Below are 27,208 nucleotides of genomic sequence, written 5' to 3'. Positions count from 1 at the left end.
ACTTTTATTAACAGTGTGGCATCCAGATGCGTACAGTTAGAAATTCGTGCTATATGATTTATAAATCTTTATATAAAAACTTTATCTATTGATAAGATTTATATAGCAGATATAAAAAATTTTATATCTATTATGTAAAGTTTTTATTAAAATTGTTATATACATTTTACTCGTTTTTTTTATATACTTGTATAATAAATTCATGCTTAATAAACTGTATGTTTAAACTTATTCCAAAAATATTATCCCACAGTGACGTAAAAATATCAATGAATAATTTTTTAACTTTCTTTTTATACCCTTCTAATTTTTCCTGCTAGTCAAGTACTGTCATCTATTTTTTAAGCACTGACTAATATGTTCCAATATAAAGGTGTGCGCAAATTCATATGGAGTGAAGATACAAGAAATAAAAGTACGTTATTGTAAGTTTTTTCACTTGTTACTAACTATTATAATAACGGAATTAACTCACGTAAATTATTCTTTATTTGTAGAATTTTCACCTGAGTATCACAGGCATCATCAGTACAGCTACAAGGCTAATTAAACAACTGTTATATTCACAAAGTGCCACCTAAGTAGCTAAGGTTAAATTTAAAAAATAATAATTAAATTTATTTAATTATTATTTTTTTTTAATTATTTAATTATTTAGTTATTTAATTATTAAATAATAATTATTTAATTATTCAATTATAATAATTTAAAAAAATAAAAATAAATTATTTTTTTTATAATTAAATATATATATATATGTATACAATTATGTTAGGAAAGATTTGCTGCTTTATAAAGTACTATCTCCCACAAGGGGGAAAGACGTAGACCATCGGATCTGTTTAGGTAAGGGGAGTGAAGTAATGTTTCACGTTTCTTTGTATAGCCATTCCATTAGGAACAGACTTTTGTGAATTACTTGTCTTGTTCCACTTAACTCTATGTCTGGTGTTGATGGCATGTTCTGCAATTCCAGACTGTTTGGGTTCAAGGTACTGGATATACGACTGGTGTTCTTCTAACCAGACCTGAGCAGATCTTCCTGTTTGTCCGAAATATGATAACCCACATGAACAGGGAATCTGGTGGACACCTGGATAGCTGAGATGTGGGAGCTTGTCCTTTGGAGACATTAGGAATGTGGACATTTTTCTGATGGGTCGAAAAGCCACACAGATATTTAGTGGTTTTTAGCACCTTAGCTATGCATTCGCTAACCCCTTGTACATAGGGGATAGGTATACGTGTAGGTTCTTCTGTACTTGAAAAGGATGCTGGAGCACAACTACTCAAAGCTCTTTTTATGAAGGACTTCTTATAGCCATTGGATATGAAGTAGGAATTAATATACTATAATTCTTTTTGTAAAAGTTCTTCTGAAGAACAAAAGGAGTGGACTCTATGAACTAGTGTTTTTATAGTCTGCCTTTTGACTGGGATGGTGATGTGATTCAGCATGAATGTACTGGCCTGTATGAGTCTCTTTCCTATAGACTGTGAATTGTAGATAACCATCTGGTTGGCATTGTAGATAACCATCCTAATGTTCCTAACTGCTTATTTACTTCTAGGGTGAACTGGATCCTTGGATGAAGTGCATTAATTTTTGAGAGAAACTGTTGTAGATGTAAAACTGTTGTAAAAAGTACTCGTGCTCCAGCATCCGCTTCAAGTACAGAAGAACCTACACATATGCCTATCCCCCTATGTACAAGGGGGTTAGTGAATGGCTAAGGTGCTAAAAACCACTAAATATATGTGTGTGGCTTTTCGACCCGTCAGAAAAATCTCCACGTTCCTAATGTCTCCAAAGGACAAGCTCTCACATCTCAGCTATCCAGGTGTCTACCAGATTCCCTGCTCGTGTGGGTTATCATATTTCGGACAAACAGGAAGATCTGCTCAGGTCTGGTTAGAAGAACGCCAGTCGTATATCCAGTACCGTGAACCTGAACAGTCTGGAATTGCAGAACATGCCATCAACGCCAGACATAGAGTTAAGTGGAACAAGACAAAAGTCATTCACAAAAGTCGGTTCCTAATGGAACAGCTATACAAAGAAACATGTGAAACATTACTTCACTCCCCTAACCTAAACTGATCCGATGATCTACATCTTTCCCCTTTGTCGGAGATGTATATAAAGCAGCAAATCTTTCCAACATATAATTGTATATACATATATATATTTAATTATAAAAAATAAAAATAAAAAATATTTTTTAAAGTTATAATTGAATAATTAAATAATTATTATTTAATAATTAAATTTAAATAATTAAAATTATTAAATAATTTAATTATTTAAATTTAAAATACACCTTAGCTACTTAGGTGGCGCTTTGTGAATATAACAGTTATTGTTTAATTAGCCTTGTACCTGTACTGATGATGCCTGTGATACTCAGGTGAAAATTCTGCGAATAAAGAATAATTTACGTGAGTTATTCTGTTATTATAATAGTTAGTAATATGTCTACTCATGGTATTTCTTTAATGAATCTTTTTTCACTTGCTTATACTATAAATTAAAGATTTATACGTGTCCATAAGGATATGTGCTTTGCATTATGGGCGATACTAAGGCAAGTGATGTGAAGTCATTAGCTTCTTTATACAAGTTGCCCCAGTCCTGAAAATAGTTCAGGTGCAAATGTGTTTTGTTTACACTTGGATAAAGGATTAAACCAAGTATATAATTTCTTGGTATCTTTAATTTAAAAGTATGTTATGTTATTGTTGATAGTAATACCTTCATACTAGTTCAGGCCATAAGAAGTAAGCATTTGAAATAAAAGATGATCACTATTTAGTTTTCAGTAAGATTAAAATGAATATTGTATTCAAAAGAAAAAGATGTAACATTTTAAAAGAATTAAATCACCTTATAGAACTGAGCTGTAGGCTCAGTTCTATAAGCTATTATTGGTTTCGACCTTTATCCCAGTGTAAACAAACACAGTTTGCATGCAAAGTAATTTCACGACTGGGCTACTTGTATATAGAGGCTAATGACTTCACGTCAATTTCCTTAGTATCCATGATGCAATAAAGGTCCAAACTGGTTTGGATAGTGACCCTTCCCATAATGCATAGCATTATACATGTCTGTAAGATTATATGCATTGCATTATGAATCCAGTTAGTGTTGTGACCTATGATTGTAGTACTAGTAACAATATTTCATGGGGCAGTGAATTTGAAGCTATCTGCTTTGAGGTGGAATCTAAAAAAGATCAATTACATAGTGAGGGTGTTATAGAACTAGTGGATCAGTTGCTAGTGATGAAGAAGAAATGCATCACCAAATAAACGATGGATGCAAAGAGAGTAATCATAATGGGTGACTAATTATCCAAATATTGATTGGGTAGCAGTAAAATCTCATGAGAAGATTGAAACTGAATTTATTGAGCTGTTGAGAGACAACTTCCTCAAGCTGCATGTAACAGAAGGAACTCTAGGTCAAAGAGTGTTAGATTTGATATTATATCATAGGGTGTTTCAGTTAAAGACAACTATTCTGCCTCTAGTTGGTGACAGTGATCATGTGGTACTCACTTGGGAAGTGACTAAGTTTATGAATGTTCCATTCAGAGAGGTTACATGCTGAACTACAAAGCAGGAAATTATGATGAACTAAGGAATATACTGGGTTCAGTGGAATGGTATTGTTTGCAGGATGGGAAGAGTATGCATAGGAAGCATTTAAAAAAATATTTAAATGATACAATATCAGAAGTTGTCCTCAGAGCTTAAAGAATAAATAGAATAGGAGCCAAATGGATGTAATCTTATTAAGTAAGAGATACAGCTAATGTGGAAGGAATATCATGTGCATAAGGATGATGTCCATTATGAAAATTATAAGCAGCAGGCCAGAAAAGTCATAACTGTTGTACAGAAAGCTAAGTCTGAGTATGAAAGGAAACTGCAAGCCAACGATAACCCATAAGAATTCTATCGATATGCTGCAAATAAAAGAAAAGTGAAAGGATGCAGAAGAGGTTGTTCATTTTGCTTTAAAAAAAGATATCAACCTATTGCATGCAACATTGAATTGAATTCACTGCTACATCTTCAATGAATGAAGAAACTCAGGTGTATGAAGAGAAGGTATTAGGGCTGTTGCACAAACAGTTGAGTAACAGGGAATGGGATTCAGCACAGGTGCTAAAAGAGTGTTCAGTTGAACTGCCTATTCTTTTGACCAGGCTATATAATTTGAGTCTCAGAACAGGGAAGATTCCTCTGGAATGGGTAGAATGTATGTTATCCCATTGCACAAGGATAGTGCAAAGAACAGCGTATCCAGTTATTGACCAATCAGTATTTGAAGAGTGGTGGTGGTTAAGATTTGGAAAAATTGGTTAGGGCTTGCATTCAGAAATGGGCTGAGAGCGAATCTACTTTGCAATGAACAGCATGGGTTTACTAAAGGAAGGTCATATTGAAATGAAGAACATGTAAGAAAGTTTTAAAGTGAATAAAAGTTGAACAGCTCTCAGATGTGAACTGTAGACTAAAATATACAAACCTTCAAGGAAAAAAATGAAAGAGTTGGAGAACAGGAACCAAATTTTGGAGATTCAGTGGCAAACTCTGAAGAAAATATTGATCGATTCAGCCAGAGGCATGTAGTGAGGTTATCTGCAATGATAGAAAAATCAGAACTACATGGTGGATACAGAAAGTTAAAGAGATTGTGAAGAAAAGAAGAAAGCATATCAAAAGTTCCTGGCAAATGTCAGCTTATGCTCTTAGAGAAGACAGAGACAAATGTAAGGAAGCTAAACACTGCAAAACTAGCTAAACAAAAGTCATGGGAAGACTTTGGTAAGAACATAGAAAATAAATATTAAGAAGGTGGCAAAATATTCTGGAGGCTGTTGAAAAAGCTCAGAAATGGAGGAAAGAGTGCTGTCAAAGGAATTAGAGATGATAAAGGTGACATGAAACTGGTGAAAAAGATATCCTTGATTTATGGAGTAATCACTTCGAAAAATTGCTAAACGAAACAATCCTTGACAGCGCTGTAGTAAAAATACTCAATAGTCATGCTATCAGGAATACATATCTATACTTGAAACAGAAAAAAACCACTAAAAGCCTGAAATTTGGAAAAGCAGCAGGAGTAGATGATATGTAACTGGAAATGTTCAAGTATGGAGGTATAAAAGCCTTACAGAGGCTGCACTGCATAGTTCAGAAGGCCTGAACAGAAGGACGAATTCCAGATGATTTGAGTAGAGCTCTCAATAGTACCCATATATAAAAAGGGAAATAAAACTGAATGTGAGAATTAGAGGTATTTCTCTACTGAGTGTTTCTGGAAAGATTTATGCAAGTATACTTCAGAAACTGTTGAGAAAGATTGTGGAAGGAAAGCTTGGTGAAGAACAAGCTGGATCAGGCAAATATAGGCTGTCAAGATCAGATTTCCCACTTTACGACAAATAGTTGAGAAATCATGGGAATATAAAAAAGATCTGTATTTAAGTTTTGTAGATCTGGAAAAGGCATATGACAAGGTGCCAATAGCAAAGCTATTCAAAATGCTACAGTTGTGTGGTGTCAATGGAGCATTATATCAAGCAATACTTAGTCTTTATTTGAGTTGTAAGTCAGGAATTAGAATTGAAGGATGTATAAGAAGATAGTTTGTTGTTAAATCTGGTGTCAGGCAAGAATGTACATTATCCCCCTGTTATTCATTATTTATATGGATCACATTCTGAAGGAAAGTGGTATTAAACTCGATTTCAAAATTGGAGATGTTAATCTCAGCTCTTTACTTTATGCGGATGATGTTATACTTCTAAATAAATCCAGTACAAGTCTGCAAGATTCGCTGACTAAATTGAATGACTGTTGTAATAGATTTGGTATTAAGGTCAGCAATAACAAGACAAAGACAATGAAAATAGGCAGAAGCAATGAAAATATCAACTGCAGTGCTAATGGAGAACCTATAGAACAAGTAAAACATTTCAGCTATCTAATCACAATTTTTAATGAAGATGGTAAATTAAATATGGAAATAGACAGCAGAATCAATAAAGCTGGTATGGTAGGAAGTCAGTTGAATAAATTTATATGGAATAAGAGAGAAATTAGTGAAGACACTAAATTAGCTTATACAAACAGTGCACATACCAATTTTAACTTGTGGATCTGAGAGCTGGGTTAGAAATACTTGACCAAAGACTAGAGACTACATATATATGAGAGTTCTGAAAAAAATTAGGGGCGTGAATAGATGGCATCATTCACAATATTGTATTAAAAACTAGGATATTAGGTAAGAACTTAACATTTTTAGCATCCAGGAATGTGTTAGCAGAGCTAATCTCTGGTGGTATGGTCACTTGAATAAAATGGAAAAGATTAGCAAAACAAATGTTCTGTGAACAGATTGGCAGGAAAAAGAACCACAGAAAAACCAAGATATAGGTGGATTGATACATTAAAAAAGTGCCCTAGAAGATAAAAATGTAAGATCTATCCTCAATGTTGGAGTCTTGACAGGTAACAGATTGATTTGGAGAAAATTGTAGGTAAGAATTAGTAATGATGTAAGTTTTTCATGTAGTATTATCATATCCTGATAGATCCCTTTAGGATACATATCCAGAATTTGATGATGATGATTTAGCAACCTGCTCACATTCTATGATAATGTTACCATTGAACCAAGGGGAATGGATATATACCATGATACTTTTGGATTTAGCTAAGGCTTTAGACAGAATACAACATGGAAGACCATTGCATAAATTAGATAATATGGGTTTTAATTATAAATATTAACATAGATAAGAAGATGGCTGACTGACAGATATCAAAGAGTAGTATATTTTGGATATGAGTCTGCATGATTTAAGGTAACTAGTGATGTACCACAAGGATCAGTACTTGGTTCACTGTCATTCATTCTGTACATGAATGATATTGGGATGGATTTGACAGGTGAAATACTGATATTTGCTGATAATGCAAAGAGGTAGGGTAATTAGGAATGCTGCTGATATGCAGTGCTTGCAGAATGATTTGAATAGACTGGAATTGTGGGCATGGGAAAATGGATGTCATTTCAATGTCAGTAAATGCAAATGCACTCCTTTACACTCTCTCCACTGCATCAGAATCATAACGGAAACCAGCCGACTTAACCTGAGCACAATAGGCCAAGCGAGGTCTTATCAAGGCCATGTAAAGAGACAAAGTGACATTCTTATCTTTGTATGTGCAAGTTCATTTCAGCATTGCAATTATCTTTTGAGTGTATTTGCAAGCATCAGTTTTCTTATAATTTATATTACATTTTTATGTGTTTACATGGTTATATAATCTACAAAGTACATAGATATAAATGATGCTAATTTGTATTTGCTAATAATTATTTTCTATGCAATAAATTAGAATTACAAATCATTCAACACATTTTCTTTGATTATTCTAATTTTTTGATTCGGAGGCGTAGTACTGACATAACTGAGATTTTGCAGGTTATGGATGGTAAAGGTAGAAATTAGTCGACCCTGCAAACTGGCTTGGAGCATTGTTAGGAAGCATGTGACATCCATGTTCTTTTTGTGGCATATATGACTGTAGACTAGACCACCATCAGATTTGAATTTTTCTTCAATAAAATGTGCTCAAGGAGAGTGATGATAGCCATTTAAGTGTCTAAATGTACCAACAGGAAGTGGTGAGATAGACAGTGGCATGGTTATCTCTATAAAAAGCCACACATTTCCACTGACGAGGATACGACATGGCAATATGTAACCGCCATTAAATAAGTTACAGCCCGCTGGAAGTTGGAGCAGCAACAACTTTCATCCTGATCAGCGGAAGATCACTATAAGTGACAACGGTGTAAATGATACTGTAGTAGGCGGATAATCATGAAGAATGAGAAACTGCTAGCACACTGAGCCTCTCTAGGAGGCTATTGCTGGACAAGGAAGGCAAGGGGATACCACCTTGTTCTATTTTTACCTAGTAAGATAGCAGTATGGATGGACATTCTAAAAGATAGTAAAGTGCACAATGGCACTGCAGGGGAAGAAGCAAGGCTTCCCAGGTCGTAAACCAGCGAAATCCTTGTACATTCATTGGGACGTGGAATGTGAGAACTCTCCTACAAATTGGAAAATTGGATAGAGAAATGGATAGATTAAAAATAGCCATATTGGGAATTAGTGAAATGAGATGGAATGGAACTGGAGACTTTTGGAGTGGTGATTACAGAATCATTTATTCAGGTTGATGAGACAACAAAAAATGGAGTCGCAGTGGTTCTCAATAAGGAATGGGGAAGAAGAGTAATCAACTCAGTAAAATGTAGTAGCAGATTGATAATGGTAAAACTAGAAGCAAAACCAACAAATATTATAATAATACAAGCTTACATGCCTACTAGCGACCACAGTGATGAAGTTGAGAGAGTATATGTAGATATTGAGTATCTAATCAAACTGACCAAGAAGGAAGATAATCTTATTGTCATGGGTGATTGGAATGCAGTCATTGGTGAAGGCAAAGATGGTAGAGAGGTGGGAAAGTACGGACTTGGATGCCGAAATGAAAGAGGAGATAGACTTTTGGAGTTCTGCCACCAATTCAATCTGATCATTGTTAATACCTGGTATTAGGTACCAAAAAGAAGGTAAATGCCAGGGGATATAGGAAGGTACCAAGTAGATTATATTATGACAAGAAATAGATTTAAAAATCAAGTAAAATCATGCAAAAGTTACCTGGGAGCTGATGTTGACAGTGACCACAATTTGGTTTTATTGAAATGTAATCTGAAATTTAAAAAGCTGTCATAACCAAGGAAAAGGCCCAAATGGAACATAAGTAACCTGAAAACAGAGGAAAAACAATAGAAACTATAAACAGCAAACTGATGAAAGCATTAAAATGGGAGAGAGGGAAAAGAAAAACATAGAGGAAAAATGGACTCATTTGAAGGATACAATCATCAAGGCTGCTAATGACATCACTGCATAGGATTAAGGAAGAAGCAAATAAAAAACCCATGGATCACCCAAGACATTCTAGATCTAATAGATGAAAGAAGAAAATACAAAACCTCCCTAAAGGAAGAAAGCAAAGACAAATATAAACATATAAAAATATGATAAATAGAAAGTATAAAGAAGCAAAAGAACAATGGTATACAGAGAAATGTAAAGAAATAGAAGATCTAACAAAGACTGGAAGAATTGATAAAGCTTATAACATTATAAAAGGAATAAGCCAGCAAAACAAGACAAGAAGTACAATTATCAAAAATAAACAGGGGAACATACTTATCGATATGGAAGAAATTTTGGAAAGATGGGAGGAGTACTTAGAAGATCTATATGGTGGAAAAGATCTAGATGCCAAGGCTATAGAAGATGAAACAAGACTTGATGTGGAAGAAATTGGTCCAACTATATTAAAAGATGAATTTGAATGGGCACTGAATGAATTGTCAACCAACAAGGCACCAGGCATTGATAACATCCCTTCAGAATTAATAAAATACTCAGGAAACACAACTAAGTCATACCTTTTCAAGATCATAAAGGATATTTATGAAACAGGGATCATCCTCAAAGATTTTGATAATGCAAACAAGTGCAAAAATCATAGAACAATAAGCTTAATATCACATGCTTCGAAAATACTACTCAAAATTATACAAAAAAGACTAATGAAGAAGGTTGAAGTGTTGGCAATGACCAGTTTGGATTCAGGAAACAGCAGGGGACAAGAGAAGCAATCTTAGCTCTAAGAACAGTTATTGAAAGAAGATTAGAGAAGAATCAAAATACTCTGATAGTCTTTCTTTGACTTGGAGAAAGCCTTCGATAGTATTGACTGGAATCAAATGCTTCACCTCCTAAAAACAGTAAAGGTAGATTGGAGAGATAGAAGGCTCATATTTAATCTTTACAAGCATCAAGAAGCCCTAATAGAAGCAGCCAGCAATACAACAAAATCTGCAATAGCAAAAATATGTAGAGGTGTAAGACAGGCATGCTCTCTTTCACCCATATTGTTTAATCTGTACATTGAAGATGCAATAAATAAATTGAAAGAACTAATAGAAACAGGAATTAAGATAAATGGAATTGATATTAACTGGCTATGGTTCACGGATGATATAGCAGTTATAGCTGATAACAAAAACAAACTGAAAGCCACCCTAACAAAGATGGAAGAAATCTTCACATAGTACATCCTAAAATTTAATTATAAGAAAACAAAATTATTAATTACAAGTAAAGCAAATCCAATGAAAATAAACCTGCAAATAAATAATAACCTAATACAACAGGTATCCTCTTTTAAATATCTTGGAAGTCTTATCACAAAAAATGGAAGAAACCAATCCGATATTAAAGCACGAATAATCCTAGCCAAAAAAGCATTCTATAACAGAAGAAACATTTTTACCAGTAAAGGACTTAGCATCTAGCTCAAAAAAAGGCTAGTGAAAACATATGGAGCATTGCATTATATGGTTGTGAGGCCTGGATTCTAACAAAACAAGACATGAAGAAGTTGGAGGCATTTGAACTTTGGTGCTGGAGAAAGAAGATGAAAATTAGTTGGACAGAAAGGAAAAGTAATGAAGTTCTAAATATAGTTCATGAAGAGCGGTCATTAATGAAACACATCACTAAGAGAAGAAAAAGCCTAATTGGACACCATTTGAGGCATGGGGGACTTACAGAAATAATGGAGGGGACTGTAGAAGGAAAGAGGCCACAAGGCAAACCAAGAATTTCATATATAAATAACATAATGATGCTAACTGGTGCTAAGAGTTATTAACAGATAAAAAGGAGGTCACAAGACAGGATGATGTGCTGCTATAATTACCAATCTTGATTGATGCACCAAAGAAGAAGAAGAAGTGTCTAAATGGCTCTTTCCTTGACCACTTGGAATCCTTGAGCTGCATTCATACTATTTTTAAGATTGGTTTGATGTGATAATGAACTGTGAAAAGCTATTTTTACTATTTGCGATAAGTACTTGTACATGACCTTGTATGATAATTTATTATTGTTCGAAGAAAATGGGGTGTTGGACAATCTCAGAAATTGAGTTTTAGGGAGGCTAAAAAGTACCTATTTGTCTGCTTATTATTAACAGTGTCTTATGAAATTAGCAAACTTATTTCTTGAGGTTTTTGATATTGACTATTAAGAATACATTTAAAACCATGTAAATGGTTTTAAATGTATTCTTAATAGTCAATATCTATTTAATTGTAGACTATCTCCAAACTTGGGTTGTATTACATCAACCCAAGTTTGGAGATAGTCTACAATTACAAACATAAACAGTAGCTTGACACTAAATGAAATCTGACACTGGTCCTTATAGTATGACAATATGCACTTTCACCTCTTAATGAAATATGATTTAAAATTTCTACTAAAATTTTAGTTGTGTTTGTGACACCATTTTATTGGCAAAATTAGTAAACAAAATTATATCCATGTTTATTTTTAATTTAAGCCAACCAATAGAGTGCGATTTGGTCTGTTAAGTTCCCGAATTACCAGCCTATCCTCATTTGTTCAGTACCAAATGGATACTTGCTAATGGAGGTACACCATCTGAAGGTGAGGATTGGACCTTAGCTCAGAAGCCTTGTCATTCCTTAAAAGTGATGTGCAGGTCTCTTCTCAGTTATCTGGCTTTGACCCTTAAGCGACCCTTAGTTATAGACTCAACTATACGAATATCATTCCACAAAAAATGAAATATTTTGAAAACCAGAACCAAACCTTGGATTTAGTGCCAAACTCTGAAAGATTATTCAGTTAGGGAGGCATGTGACTAGGTTATTGGCAACAATAACATCGTGATGGACACAAGAAGTGAAAGAAGCATTTCTGACAAAGAAGAAAGTCTACTGAAAGTTCTTAGCAACTATATCAACAGATGCCTTAGAAGAATGCAGAGAAAAATCTCATAGCTAAGATATATGCAAAAGTAGGCAAATAAAAGCCATGGGAAGACTTCTGTAAGAATATAGAAGGTGAATATCAGGAAAGTGGCAAAATTCTGGAGGCTATTGAGAATGCTTAGAAATGGAAGAAAAAGTATTGTAAAAGGAATGATAAATGTGACATGAAAATTGAAGATAAGTATATTGTAAATGTTTGAAGTAATTATGTTGAAAAGACTTAAATGAAACAAGCTGTGACTGAACAGCAGTAAAAATTATTAGAGGATATAATGAGGTGGAAAAACTGCCAGAAATGCAGAAAGGCAGCTGGAGTAGCCTTTCTGCATTTACCAAAAATGCTTACGTATAGAGATATAAAAGTTTTGCAGTGGTTACACTGCATAATTGAGAACACCTGGTCAGAAGAGTGAATTCCAGATGATTGGAGTAGAACTCATAGTTTTTATCTCTTAAAAAAGGAAGAAAATTTTAGAACTACAGATGAATTTCTTTACTAATTGTTCCAGGTAAGATTTATGCAAGCATACTTGTGAGGAGGCTAAGAAAAATTGTGGAAAAAAAAACTGAGAAGAACAAGCTGGGATCAGGCAAGAAAATCTGATCTTGATGATCACATTTGATTATCAAGATTAGATTTTATGAAAAATAACAGGAATTATAAAATATAATATAAATAAAATAGGAATTATATTCCTATGACAAATCATAGGAATATAATGAGGATGTGCAGTTAGAATCAAAGGAAATATAGGAAGTTGTTTGATGTAAAATCTACTACCAAAAAATGGTACATGGTATTTCCAATCTTATTCATCATCTTATATGGGTTGCATTATGAAAGAAAGTGGCACTGAATCTGATATTAGAATCAGAGCACTATGTAATGAAAGAAAATGAGTAGCTAGTATGGTGCGGTGTGCTTGAAGCTGATCAATCAGTTGAAATGCAGACTAATAGATGGTTATGCCCTTTTTTTGGGGGGGGGGGGCCTCTTATTATAGTAAAGTTAGTGAATTTTATTCCTGGAGGTACTGTTGGAAAAGGCATAAAGCAGAAGCCAGATATCTACACTAGGTATTGGAGTGAATCATTGAAAGGTTTATAATCAATCTAATTGTTCTGTTGAACTGTAAGTTTTTAGGAAGTTATTTTTTTTTTTTTGGTGTCACTAAATTTGTGAGCAATGCACTATTGCTTGGGTGCTGGTATGTACATAGTGTAAGTTTCTCAGGAGAGAGTACAGTCTGAAGTGGAAGAGGAAGTCATTTTTGGATGCTACATTTTTATCTTAGATGGGCAAAATGTTAGATAATACAATATTGGAGTGCTAACAAGTAATAGACTAATTTGGAGGAAAATAGTTGATAGCAGATTATTAATGTAAATGTAATCATGTAGTGCTGCCATAGTAGCTTTGAACACCCCTTGAGGGTGTTCAAAGCTACTATGGCAGCTTTGAACAAAGTCAAATTACACGATAGGGTTACAAGGTCAAATTACACGATAACCACAGTAATTAACTTTTATGAAATGAAGGTAGATATTTCATACTGAAAATAAGTAGTACGTCATCAGTGCATAGAAACAAGCAAATCAAAGAAACTGGAATACAAGGTACATACTCTGTTCCAAGGTCAAGTATCACATTAAACAATTTCTCCCTGTCCAGCGTGAACATGTGCATTAAAATAATGCAGTGTAATTAAATATAGAAATAATCATTCGCTCTTACCTTAGCCACCTCATACATTGTTCTTTAGATATTATTTTGGTAATTTATATACCATTACTATTAAAAAATCAAGTAAAATTAAGTTAGAAACTATCGATTCTTCAACAGATGTCAAACAAGAAGAAATATATATATATATCAGGGCATATTTGAAGTATAGTTTTATCACATTCCAAAAGAAAGATGACGTAGATATCCTTATGTACCTCATTTATTTTCACTCTTTTGAGTGATTTGTTGAAACTGGCCAAATTATCATTAAATATCTCTCATCTGCAATTGAAAAAACAAGGAGAGATCTTTAAAGTGAAGTTGATACAAAGAACAAACAAATAAGTGCAACTGAATTCTTCCAAAGAAGACATAGGAATTTAACACAAGCATCATGCAGTTTCTTATTTAATAATCCAGAAGAAGAACCACATACAATTGCTGAGGAACTTACTTTGCCATGTACTATTGAAATTGGCACTTCCATAGTTCAGTTGATGTAGATGGGTCATTTGATTGAAAAAAAACCTAGGTTCAAACCCTGTCTACGACATCAGAAACCTTTATCAGATCTTTTTAATCAAATGGTAAGTTAGTCAGTCTCATATGGATGTAAAGGGTTTTATTCTTGGAATCTCGAGTTTTTCATCCCTCAGAACAGGCGAACAGGCCCTATGAACACAGTTCTCTCTGCAATTTTATTTCTCTTTCTGCCAGACATAAAACACTTCTCCTCCTCCCTAGAAAATGCAGCAGAGGTATGGAAAGCCAGCTACATTAAATTGCTTAAAATCCCTAATCAAGGGACCTAACCTGCCTTGGATGGATGAGGAATTGATGGAATTGAAATTGTGCGATCTGTGCTTGAAGATACTGTAAAAAAGTTAGAGTACTTATTATTATTATTTGACACCTCCAGGGAGTCCAAAGACTCATCAAGGGAGAGTGTGCCAATAGCATTGAATGATTGAACTCTTCCAACTACTAGCTGTGCTCAAACTTGCTTAACTTTTTGCGAGCCATTAGTAACAGAGTCTCTACCAATCGACCAACCTTTGCTGGCCTTTAATAAGCAACCTTTGCTTATTATCAATAATACAGTCCAGTGCAGAATTGTTCACATTTCTGTGGATTTGAATAGTAAAATCATGAAAAGCATTTAATTCTAAAACATTTTCGTTAAACTTGGGAAGTCTATTCAAAGAAATTATTAAAATTGTCAACTGTGTGCAGTACTCAGGTCTCAATACATGACTTTTCAATCAGTTATGCACTGATGTGGATTCTGTACATTCTTCCCAGAGGTAAGAGCATTTGTGTAACTTTTTATGAAATATTTTTTAAATTGTTTTTTTATTTTGTATTATTTTATGAAACGACATGATCCTTCTCCACAACATACCACTACACTATCCACAATGCCTAACAGTAGTACCAGCAATATGGTTGACAAGTGTGGTGTAACATATTAAAACCAATCTCATTTTAGTCAGACATTTCTCTTTCTGCCTCAAATTGGCAAGATAGCAGTTTGAGAATGATGCTAGTGCTTCTGTAACAGTGATAGTAACTATGTTTAGTTGGCTGATTTCTCTGCCGAAGATGTTAATGCACTGATGGAACAAATGCCTAAGCAGGGATAGAAATTACATAGAATAATTGTGTAATATGCATGTGTAAAGAATTGCATTTCAGAGGTAATAAATAAAGTTTTGCTTTACTTTTGGAACATTTCTTCATGAAGTAATAACAATTTTAAATCAAATATAACAGCTGGATATAGAAAGTTATCACTTGTTATCAAACAAAATCTTTGCAGTTGAAAGATTTTTTGCTAGGTTAAGAATTATATTAAGCTTGCCAAGACATTATGTTGTTTAATCCTTTATCCAAGTGTAAGAAAACAGTTTGTGAGTAAAGTATAAGTATCTTTACAACTGGGCTACTTATCTATAGAGGCTGATGTTCACATCAGTTGCCTTGGTATCTCATAATGCAAAACACACTTCCATTCAGAAGTGTATGTATTGTGATGCATTATGGGGAGGGTCACTACTTGGACTAGTTTCAACCTTTATTGAGGGTTTCATCATGGGAGCTAGATCCAGGAATTAACATAGAGTTAAGGTTAAATTAATGTAGAAGTCATATTTCCATGTACAAGTAGTAAAAAAAGGTATATTACCTTATCATTAAAATATGCTGATCAGAGATGATTGTTGAAAAATTGTCCACTTAGAAATTGAACAGAATTAGATTACATTGCAATTACAGTGGTACGTCGACTTACAAACCGCTCAACATACGAACTTTTCGAGATATGAACCTTTTTTCATATCCCATTATACCTCTAGATACAAACATAGACTCGAGATACGAACCGCTATACTTTTCTTTTCAAATGGACTAAAACTTGTTTTACATTATAGTTTTTTTTAACTTTTTTATGCATGTTGAGCTGAGCGTGCGCTGAACCATCTCTAGTGTTATGATTGTTACTTCGTCGTATTTATATGAAATATGACAAACACTGCACGTATTTGCTTTTTTTGTGTATCTATTTCAGTATTTGTGTAAACAAACAATACACTTCATGAAGATTTTTTTAGGTTTGTATTTATTATGTGTATTTCTTTTTATAAGTGACTTGTTTTATTGTAGCTTCACATTTATTTTCTGAATAATCTACCAGATAAGCATCATTTCACTGGTCAGCATATTATTTTCACCTGGGACAAAAGAAAACTAAGAAAGAAGAGAAGAAGAAAATCGCAATAGAAATTAAGAAAGAGATTGTGGAAAAATATGGGAAAGGAGTCAGGCAAAGTGATCTGTGCAAGTGGTATGACTTATCCAAATCCACCATAGCTACATTTGGGAAGAAAGCAGGTTTTTATAAGGAACTGGATGTGGCCAAAGGAGTATCTATCATGTCATCTCGAAGAAATAAAGTTATGGAAGAAATGGAAACTTTACTATTCGTCTGGATTAATGACATGCAGATGATAGGAGACAGTGTATCTTAAAACATAATCTGTTTACAAGCTCAAACTATTTACAAAGATCTTTTGCAGAACTTGCCATCCACTAGCAGTAGCAAAGACATCGGCGAAGAGTTTAAAGCTAGCAAAGAATGGTTTGAGAAATTCAAGAATAGAACCAGTATCCATAGTGTTGTTAGACATAGAGAAGGTGCTAGTGCTGACAAAGAAGCCGCTGAAAGGTTCGTGAAGGAATTTCAGAAACTGATGGAGTCAGAAGGTTACAGACCAGAACAAATTTTCAACTGCGATGAAACTGGGCTTTTTTGGCATACAATGACTAAGAGAACGTTCATCACTAAGGAGGAAATGGCATTGCCAGGGACACAAGCCAATGAAAGACAGACTAATTTTGCTTTTTTTGTGCTAATGCCAGTGGTGACCTGAAGATAAAACCTCTGTTGGTTTACCGCTCTGAAAATCCTAGTCTTTTAGAAAGCAGAAAGTTAACAGGCACAAACTCAGTGTTATGTGGAGAGGTAACAGCAGAGCCTGGGTAACCAGGCAATTCTTCTGTGAGTGGATGACAGAGGTCTTTGCTCCCACAGTGAAATGGTATCTACAAGAAAAGGGGTCTGCCTGAGAAAGTTCTTATAATGGACAATGCTCCAGCACATCCACTACAGTTGGAAGAAGATTTGGATGAATAGTTTAATTTCATCAAAATTAAGTTCTTGCCTACTAATTCCACACCATTCCTACAACCAATGGATCAAGAGCTACAGGAGTTAAGAAGAGAGAGCAGGAAAAAGAAAGGGATGAGGAGGAAAAGCAAATGTCTTCAGAGGACAAAGAAGACAGCAACAAAAAGGGAGCAATTTTAACAAGTGATGTAAAAAAATCTTGCAGCACTGGGGCAAATTGCAAGAATTGTTTAACAATTGGCATCCAAATCAAGGTGTTGTTTTTAGAGCCACCAATATCTTCAATGACGATGTCATTAATCACTTCAGAAGGATGTTAAGTAAACGACAGATTCAGACGTTGGATAGGTTTTTTAAACCTCCCTCACCAAGAGACAAAAAGAAGCAACTGATGACACCAAATCAAACTCCTGAACCACAAAACCAGCCACAAGAAAATTGATTTTTTTTATAAGTTAATGGAAGATGAATTTCATACTAATAATGTAAAACCAAAGATTTCATAACTAAAATTAATATGTAATAGTATACAAAATGCATATTTATAGTGTAAAAATACTCTTTCTCCATTTCTTTGCATTTTCTTCATTTAGTTGAGAATAATTTTTTATTTTTTGAATTTTTTTTTTAATTTTTGAATTTGGGAACGGATTAATTGATTTCCCATAAGATATAATGGAAAATTAGGTTTCGAGATATGAACCGCTGTCAGGAACGAATTAAGTTCGTAAGTCGAGGTACCACTGTATTAAACTAAAGTGGGAGCCCGACCCCTTCTGGGTCTGGCTGCTACTGATGAGACCTCAATAAGGGTTGTAACCAGTTGAAGGTAGTGACACTTTTCATACTGCATAGCAGTACACTTTTGGAAGGAAGTGTGTTTTGGCAATAAGGCAATTGATGCAAAGTCATCAGTCTCTCTATTAGAGTTCTTGTGCTTCTATTTTGCCGTCGCCCCGAGAGAAGTGCCGGTGCTCGATGTTATGGTTAACGTCGAACGGGGGATCGGCCGCTTACCGTCGGAAGTAGCCAACAACATCAGACTCGACGTAGCCAACATCCTCGTTCACTCGTCGCCTCCAAAAAGTAACCTATCTTATTCCCAACGCATGGCTCTCCAGAAACTACGCAAAGATAAAAGTATCGTCATCACCAGAGCGGATAAAGGTAATGCCACAGTTGTCCTTAATACCAGCGAATACAATCGTAAAATGAACATTATCCTCCGCGATCGCGCTACCTACATCCCGCTAGAACACGACCCCACAAAAACACAAGTTAAGAAATTAAAAATCTTACTTAAAAAAGTAACCTCCTGGCCCCCCGACGTCACGAAAAAACTTAAACCTTTCTGCTCCCGTCCCCCCCGAATATACGGTCTACCAAAAATCCACAAACCTAATTCCCCACTCAGGCCTATAGTAGATGCCACCAATGCACCTTGTTACAGACTGTCTAAACAGCTGGCCAACTCTCTGTCCCCCCTCACCGGAAATTCAGCTTCCTATATAAAAAACTCTACCCACTTTAAAGCCCTCACAGAAAATTTAACCTTGAATAATACAGACATATTAGTAAGCTTTGATATCTCCTCCTTGTTCTTAGAAAACGTTTTTCCCCCTGACATCTTAGATCTCTTTTCCTTTGCCATCAACTCTGGGTATTTCGCTTGGAATAAAAAAATCTACAAGCAGATAGAGGGAACCGCCATGGGCTCCCCCCTCTCACCCCTCCTTGCCAATTTCTATATGGAAGATTTCAAAAAACGAGCCATAGACTCAGCCCCACTCAAACCTTCTATCTGGCTAAGATATGTAGATGATGTGTTCTCTATTTGGCCACATGGCCCAGACACGTTAGATTCCTTCCTTGGTCATCTCAATAGCCTACATCCAAGAATCCAGTTTACTATGGAAAAGGAAAAGAACAATTGTTTACCCTTCCTAGACACTTTAGTCACGCGCCTGCCTAATGATACACTTGCCTTCACTGTATACAGAAAACCCACACACACAGGCAGATACATTCACAAACTCTCCCACCACCACCCCTCACAACAATATGGCATCATTAAAACCCTTACCAAGAGAGCCCACAATCTTTGTTCCAGTGGAACCGCCCTCACTACTGAGCTTAACCACATACACAGAACTTTCCTCTCCAATGGCTACAGCGAACACAGTATCAAAAAAATAATCAATTCCTCCCCCATTCCCCGTCCCTCTCATCAACAAGAATTTAAAAATGCCATCACCATACCCTACATCCGTGGCACTTCGGAAAAAATAGCTAAGATACTAAAAAAGTATAACCTACACACAGCATATAAGCCCTACCGTAAACTGGCTACCCTTATCCGTTCTACGAAAGATCAGCTCCCTCCTCTCTCTCTGTCTGGAGTTTACAAAGTACCCTGTTCCTGTAAGCTTGCGTACTTTGGACAGAGAGGCAGTTCAGCATCCATCCGCCTAGAGGAACACAAGTCGTACATCGTTAAACACAACTATGGCCATTCAGGCTTGGCTGACCATGTTTTGGACACCACCCACAGAGTATCATGGAAAAAAACCACCATGCTCCACCACAGCAAATTCAAGAAAGAGAGACTTTTCTTAGAAGCAGCAGCAGCTCTCAAAAACCAACCAAATCTTAACAAATACGGTTGCATTAAGCTTCCGAAGATTTGGGAAACAGTCATCGCCAGAGGTCCCACCTTACATTCCAGGCCACCTACAACTGCCCTTAGAGGGCGCTCCACCTAGATAGGACTTTATTGTCACCCACGTGGTTGGGCTTAGTATTGTAAGTTTTTGTGTGCATGTTACATTAATTGTCTTTGTAATCCCCGTAGATGTCCTAGTGACTAGGACGAAATATAGGAAGTATTAAATTCTATTTTAATTCTTTGTGAGTGCTGTAAAAAGTCCATTAAACCTCCAACATAATAAAATCTCTATTAGAGTAGCTTAGTCGTGAAAATATTTTTACATGCCAACTTTGGTTGTTTACACTTTGATAAAGAATTAAACAAGAATATAATTTCTTGGCATGTTTAATTTAATTTAGAATATTTACAGTAAAAACAGTATCAGTATAAACACAGGCAGATTAATTTAAAAATTTGAATGATTATAGTTTGAATGATCTTGTTCTATGTAAAATGAACTGCCATTTTATTTTCTGAGAAATTAATAGCAATCTATTAGATAATAGTTGAAAATTTTACCCTTTCCGTCTGAGTATTTTTCCTTCTGTTATTATGATATACCATTTTTGCTGTAGAATATAATCAGTTTTACCTTATGGATTTTGAATATAAATTATTTTATGAAGATTAAAATTTATTTGTCGTAAATATGATTTGGTATGATGTCTGATTTTGCTAGAAATACATAAGTTAGAATAAATTCTGTGTCATTCCATACGTGAGCATATAGTAAATGTTAATCATTTAAATTTAAATGAATATTTTACAGAAAGGATCATTGCAATGTCTTTTCCATCACGTGGACAGATGTCTCTTTATAGAAACCCCATAAAGGTAAAATTATGAGTTTTGTATACTACTTTCCTCTTTCTCCAATATTCAGTAATATGTGATCAAAATGTTTTTATTGTGAATACAACTTGAATGACATTTTGATTTTAGTTTTATAGCAATGCAGTTTGGTGTGCACACACACATATAAAATTTTATTTGACTTTCAAAACAGTGACCCTTGCATGTCATCAGACTTATCTGGAAAACACCATATTATAATTCTATTATGAAAACTCAGCATTCAGATAATTGAAGGGTTGATAAACAATATCAACCCTTCAATTGATAAACAATAGATTACTGTGTGTGTGATTGAAAACAAAGAAACTTGAGTGGTTTGTGCTGGATGGTGAATGATATTAAATGAGCAAAAATTGTAGTTTGAGCCATCCAGAATCAGTAGTATCGTAGGTCTCCCCCATGGTTTGGGGTCCCAAGGCTTGCTTGAAGTGTTAGGCACAACCCTGACATTCTACCTCTAAGAACATTTGTTTGCTGGATAGCGAGCATCCATGTGCATTTCTTGTGAATTGGAGTCTCTGACATCTAAACAAAATTCACTTTGAGTATGAATCCTTCATTCTCAAATTTTTCACTGGAGCTTCTTCACAAAGTCCCATCTAAGTACTGATACCCAGACACATTATCTGATAACAGAAATAAGAAAACACATTTGACACACAGATAAACCAGTTTTTCGTCATTGATGCAACAGGTTATATGCCAGTTAGTGAAAATGTCATCCTTCATTCAAAAGTTTAGAAGAATTGGCAGGATCTCCCAAAATGGTTCAGAAAAACTGTTCAGGTGATATTCTTGTGGAAACATATTAGCAACACTCAGAAAAACCACTATTTGTAAGGCTCTACATTCTTAGGCTACTAACATGCTTTATATGTCAAAAATCTGAGCATGCCCAAACTGCATGTTATAGCTGTGCCATCTCTGCCTGATATGGCAGAAAAGAGCATGATAATAAATATTGCTCTGTAAAGAAACTTAAAGGTGCCATCTGTGAGGGGAACCATTCATCCTGCTGAGCATAAAATTGGTAGAAGAATGAAAGAGGGATACACAAAGACCAAACAAAACACAACAGGATGCAAGAAGAAAACTGGCCACTACAACACCTCTCCTGAAATTCTGTTATGCTGAGAGGGTGGCAATTAAGAAAATATCAAAAGGTGGCACAAACCATATCTGTTGCACCATCTGATACTTTCAGCATATTTTTTTAGCTCACCCATGTTATGAACATTCAGGTTTAGATGTGTGTGTGTGTTATTGTGAATGCAGTTTCTTCAGAATGCATTAACCACCCAAACAGCCACAAGGATAAAATATATTAAAATACACTTCATATATATACACTTCATATCCATATTATTTCTATAATATCCAAAGGTTCTATTGACTTTAATGGACACTTTGCATCCATGTAATTATGGATGTATATACATGTCAAGGCCAATATGGTGGATAATTAACCATTCAAGCCATTATTGCTCCACTTCTGAAACAATTCCTAAAATGATCCTGCTAAATGTGAACCCACCTGTCAAGCATATCATTACAAGAGCATCACACAAAGAAAAACTACCAGACACCTCCACAGAGCAATAATGGATCCTGCCTGCAGCAGGATTCAAATCCACAACCTGTTGTTTGGGAGATCCTAAATACATCCTATATGTTTAGGTGGATGAAGAATTTCATGGTCTGGTGTTAAACCACTTGCTTATTGGAGACCTGAAATGACTTGAAAAAGTTCCATGTTTTTGGTATTTAGAGCAGGATTTCCAGACTCTAAAAAAAAAAAACTACAGTACTAATGTACCATATAGGCTTATAATCTTTCATGAGTGGGACTAACATAAACAGCCAAAAGAATTAAGAAATTTCTTACAGTAAAATTGTTGTGGAATCTGCCAAAATCTGGATGACATTGAAATCCTTTTGCAGAAACAGAAACCTTGCTGCAGAAATAGTTTAAACAGTGAGGACTCCACCGTGAGGTATTTCACTATTATTATTATTATTATTACGTGACACCTTCAGGGAGTCCAAAGACTTATCGAGGTAGGGCACCTACTCTACAACTCTTTATCCACCACTCAATCCAACTACAGCGAACCTCATCATCTACACCAATGCCATCTACTGCCCGCCACCACAAGTATTTCACAGACAATCACAAACATCCATGCCCATGGCAGGATTTGAACACGCAACCTTTTGGCTGGAGAGCAGATACATTAACCACTTGGCCAACAGGCTGGCATTTGTAAAAGACACCTGGAGATGGACCTGCTTATAGAGGATAGATATCAAATAGATTATATATTGGTCAAGAAAAGATACAGAAACCAAATAAAAAATTGCAAAAGCTATCCAGGTGCCGACATTAGTAGTGACCATAACCTTGTCTTAATGAAAACAGAACTGAAACAAATCCAAAGATACAAACCAATAAGATGGAACCTTGAAAAATTAAAGAGTAAAGAAGTAAAGAGAAGATACCAAGAGGCAACTGATCATAACATTCCAGAAAACATAAATAGTCACTAATTATATGAAGAGCCAAAGGCTTTAATTCGATGACATGAACTTAAGTTAAGGGATATTACATCCCATGTTGTTTCTTAGCCGAATAAGAAACTCAGAGTTTCATGCCGAATATAGAAACTATATAAAGTTCGGGGATTCCAAGCATAAGCAAATACCTGGATAGCAGCACCTGACCCATTTGGTAGTGCAAACTGAGAAACTCATAGAAAGGGTGGAGCAAGCTCCGATCACTATTCTTGGTATTTACCCATAATGTGAACTTAGCTCCTAGGAGCTGTATTACTGTTCTACATTATGAGAGAAGGTAGACTACCCAGACCTGTTTCAACCTTTATTGAGGTCTCATCAGTGAGTAGGTAGACCTAGTTAATACTAAGTTTGTAGCGAACATTGTATTAACTAGGTCTACCTACTCACTGATGAGACCTCAATAAAGGTTGAAAACGGTCTGGGTAGTAGTGACCTTCTCTTATAATGTAGAACAGTAATATATCTCCTTGGAGCTGTGTTTTACATTATGGGAAAATATTAAGGACAGTGGTCGGAGCTTTCTCCACCCTTTCTATGAGTTGCCTCGATTTGTACTACCAAATGGGTCAGGTGCTGCTATCCAGGTATTTGCTTATGCTTGGAATTGCCGAACTTTATATAGTTTCTATATTCGGCATGAAACTCTTTGAGTTTCTTATTCGGCTAAGAAACAATATGGGATGTAATATCCCTTAACTTAAATAAGTTCATGTCGCCGAATTGAAGCCTTTGGCTCTTCATATAATTAGTAATTTATTAGGCAACCTTCTTGGCAATTCTCATAGAAGGGATGTAAGTTCTGTTTGCTACAAACTTGGTATTAACTAGGTCTACCTACTCGCTGATGAGACCTCAATAAAGGTTGAATCTTCTTTCATAATGTAGAACAGTAATACAGCTCCTAGGAGCTAAGTTCACATTATGGGTAAATTCCAAGAATAGTGATCGGAGCTTGCACCACCCTTACTATGAGTCGCCTAAGTTTGCACTACCAAATGGGTCAGGTGCTACACTATCCAGGTATTTGCTTACGCTTGGAATCATCATCATCATCATCATGAACCATGGGCTCACTGCCCGTTGATATCTGATGCCTGTTTCACTATCTTCTTCCACCTTTCTTTGTCCAGTGCACAGTGTCGCAGTTTTTGTACACCCATTTCACACTAGTCTTTTATATCGTCTATCCATTCTCTGTATGGTCTACCTCTTCTGTTTAAACCATCCAAAATACCAAACATAAATGTCTTTATCTTCCGGTCCTTACTCATTCTACAGATGTGTCCAAATAATTGCAGCTTCTGTTTTATAATCTTCTGCATTAGATTCCGTTTTGGTTGTATCTTCTGATAGAGCTCTTCATTGGTGATTTTCTGTCCATCCTATTCTTAGAATCTTCCTGTAACAAGTTCTTTCAAATGCCAAAATTCTTTTTCTTGATTCCTTATTTATTACCCACATTTCAGATCCGTACAGTATACTGCTGAAGATGCATGTTTCCAATAGTTTTGTTTGCAGACTGATCACTTTACTTTTTCCAGATGTTATCCATGGCCTTCAGATTTGTTCTTCCCTTTGCAATCCTGATCTTTTTTTTATTTCTTTTTTACAGTCCAAGTCATATGTCAGTTTACTTCCCAAATATGTGAATTGTTCTACATTTTCTATATCAGTTCCATCCACTTGTTTCTTTTGTTTCATGTTCTTCTCACCAAATACCATTGTCTTTGTTTTTTCAAACTTCATAACAAGTCTAAATCTCTTCCCTTCCTCATTTAACAGTTTCAGTGTTTTTTGTAGTTCTCTTTCATCTTCTTCAATAATAACAATGTCATCTGCAAATCTCAGATTGTTAATTCTCATTCCGTGTACAGATATTCCTTTGGCATCTTTCATTTTATCCATTGCTTTTTCTAAATGTGTGATGAAAATGCTTGGTGATATTGGGTCTCCCTGTCTAGTACCTCTGCTTGTTTTAAACCATTTCCCCAAATCATCACCTATTCTAACTATGCTGCAACTGCATTTTGATAAATATCTTTTAATATAGCTATTAGTTTTTTTATCAATTCCAAAGGATTCCAGAACTGCAAAATGTACCAAATGGGTCATGTGCTGCACTATCCAGGTATTTGCTTATGCTTGGAATCGCCGAACTTTATATAGTTTCTATATTCGGCATGAAACTCTTTGATTTTCTTATTCGGCTAAGAAACAATACGGGATGTAATATCCTTTAACTTAAACATAAATAGTCAGAATAATATTGAAAACCAATGGAATATGATTAAAGAGTTAATTACAAATTCATCAAATCAGTTATTGAAAAATGCAGAAAAAGAAAGAAGAAAACATTGGATAACAGATGAAATACTTGGCCTTATGGATAAAAGAAGAAAATATAAAAATGCTGTTAAAGAAGATGTGGTCAAATACAAATATCTTAAAAATCAAATTGCAAGAAAATGTAGACAAGCCAAAAAAGAATACCTAGAAGAACAGTGTAATAACATAGATGAATTATTTAAAAAAGAAAACATAGAGAAAGCCTATAAAGAAATTAACAAACTGACTTTCAAATTTAATAAGAACAGCAAAAACAATGCCATCAAAGATGAAAATGGAAAATTACTAATAGAATCTGAGGATATATTAATGGAATGGAAGAATTATCTTGAAAATCTCTATAATGGCGATGAACTTGATGTTGATATCAGCATAGAAAATCAAAATGAAGATAATCTAGGACCCCCAATAATGCGAGAAGAATTTGATGAAGCACTGTCCGAAAAATGAGAGGGAAAAAGTCCAGGTGTAGACAATATTCCTATAGAACTGCTACAAAATGTAGGTGACGAAACAAAAACCTTACTCTATCAATTAATAGCCCAAATCTATGATAGAGGAGAAATACCAAAGGAATTTATGAAATCAACCATAATACCAAAAAAGAATAATGCGAACAATAACTTTAATCCCACATGTTAGCAAAATTCTGCTAAAAATTATTCAAAATAGAATTTATTCAAAAATAGATTGTCTATTGGATGAAGACCAATTTGGATTCAGAAAGAATAAAGGAACATGAGAGGCAATACTCTGTTTAAGAACAATAATAGAGAGAAGATTAGACCTTAGTCAAAATACATTTGCTTCCTTGATTTAGAGAAAGCATTTGATAAAGTAAACCAGCAAATACTCCTAAATTATCTAACTAATATCAGCATAGATTCGAGGGATAGAAAAATAATTTATCAAATTTACAAAAATCAAAATGGACTGATTAAAATCAATGATAAGGAGAAAATAATAAATATAAGGAGTGGAGTAAGACAAGGATGTATACTTTCACCACTTTTATTTAATTTATATATTGAAAAGGCCATTCAGGAAACTAAAGATAAAATAAATAGTGGCATAAAGATAAATGGTGAGCAAGTCACGTTTATGAGATTTGCTGATGACATAGCCCCTGTAGCAGAAAACAGAAGAACGTTAAAAACAATGCTAGAATTACTAAATAATAACCTTGAAAAATATAAAATGAAAATCAACACGGATAAGACTAAAATCATTGTTACAGGCAAAATCCCTATCAATATAGAGCATATAGACATCAGCAGGAAACAAAACAAGTGAAAAACTTTTAATATTTAGGAAGCCTAATAACAG

General features: G+C 34.8%; 1 protein-coding gene across 3 annotated transcripts in view; it reads left to right on the top strand.

The window, feature by feature from the left end:
- LOC150104791 (phosphatidylinositol 3,4,5-trisphosphate 3-phosphatase TPTE2-like) overlaps positions 1-27,208 on the top strand; it is a 332,531-nt gene that overhangs the window by 130,413 nt on the left and 174,910 nt on the right. For all 3 annotated transcript variants that reach the window (XM_090395969.1, XM_090395968.1, XM_090395967.1), the window contains exon 7: positions 20,874-20,938. In XM_090395969.1, the coding sequence (XP_090252095.1) occupies positions 20,874-20,938 (65 nt within the window). The remainder of the gene's footprint in view (positions 1-20,873; positions 20,939-27,208) is intronic.

The sequence above is a fragment of the Typopeltis vanoorti genome, chromosome 7 (genome assembly GCF_054136105.1).
Source record: "Typopeltis vanoorti isolate ZY-2024b chromosome 7, IOZ_Tvanoo_1.0, whole genome shotgun sequence".
Classification (NCBI taxonomy): Eukaryota; Metazoa; Arthropoda; class Arachnida; order Uropygi; family Thelyphonidae; genus Typopeltis; species Typopeltis vanoorti.
This window is presented reverse-complemented; position numbering and strand designations above follow the sequence as displayed.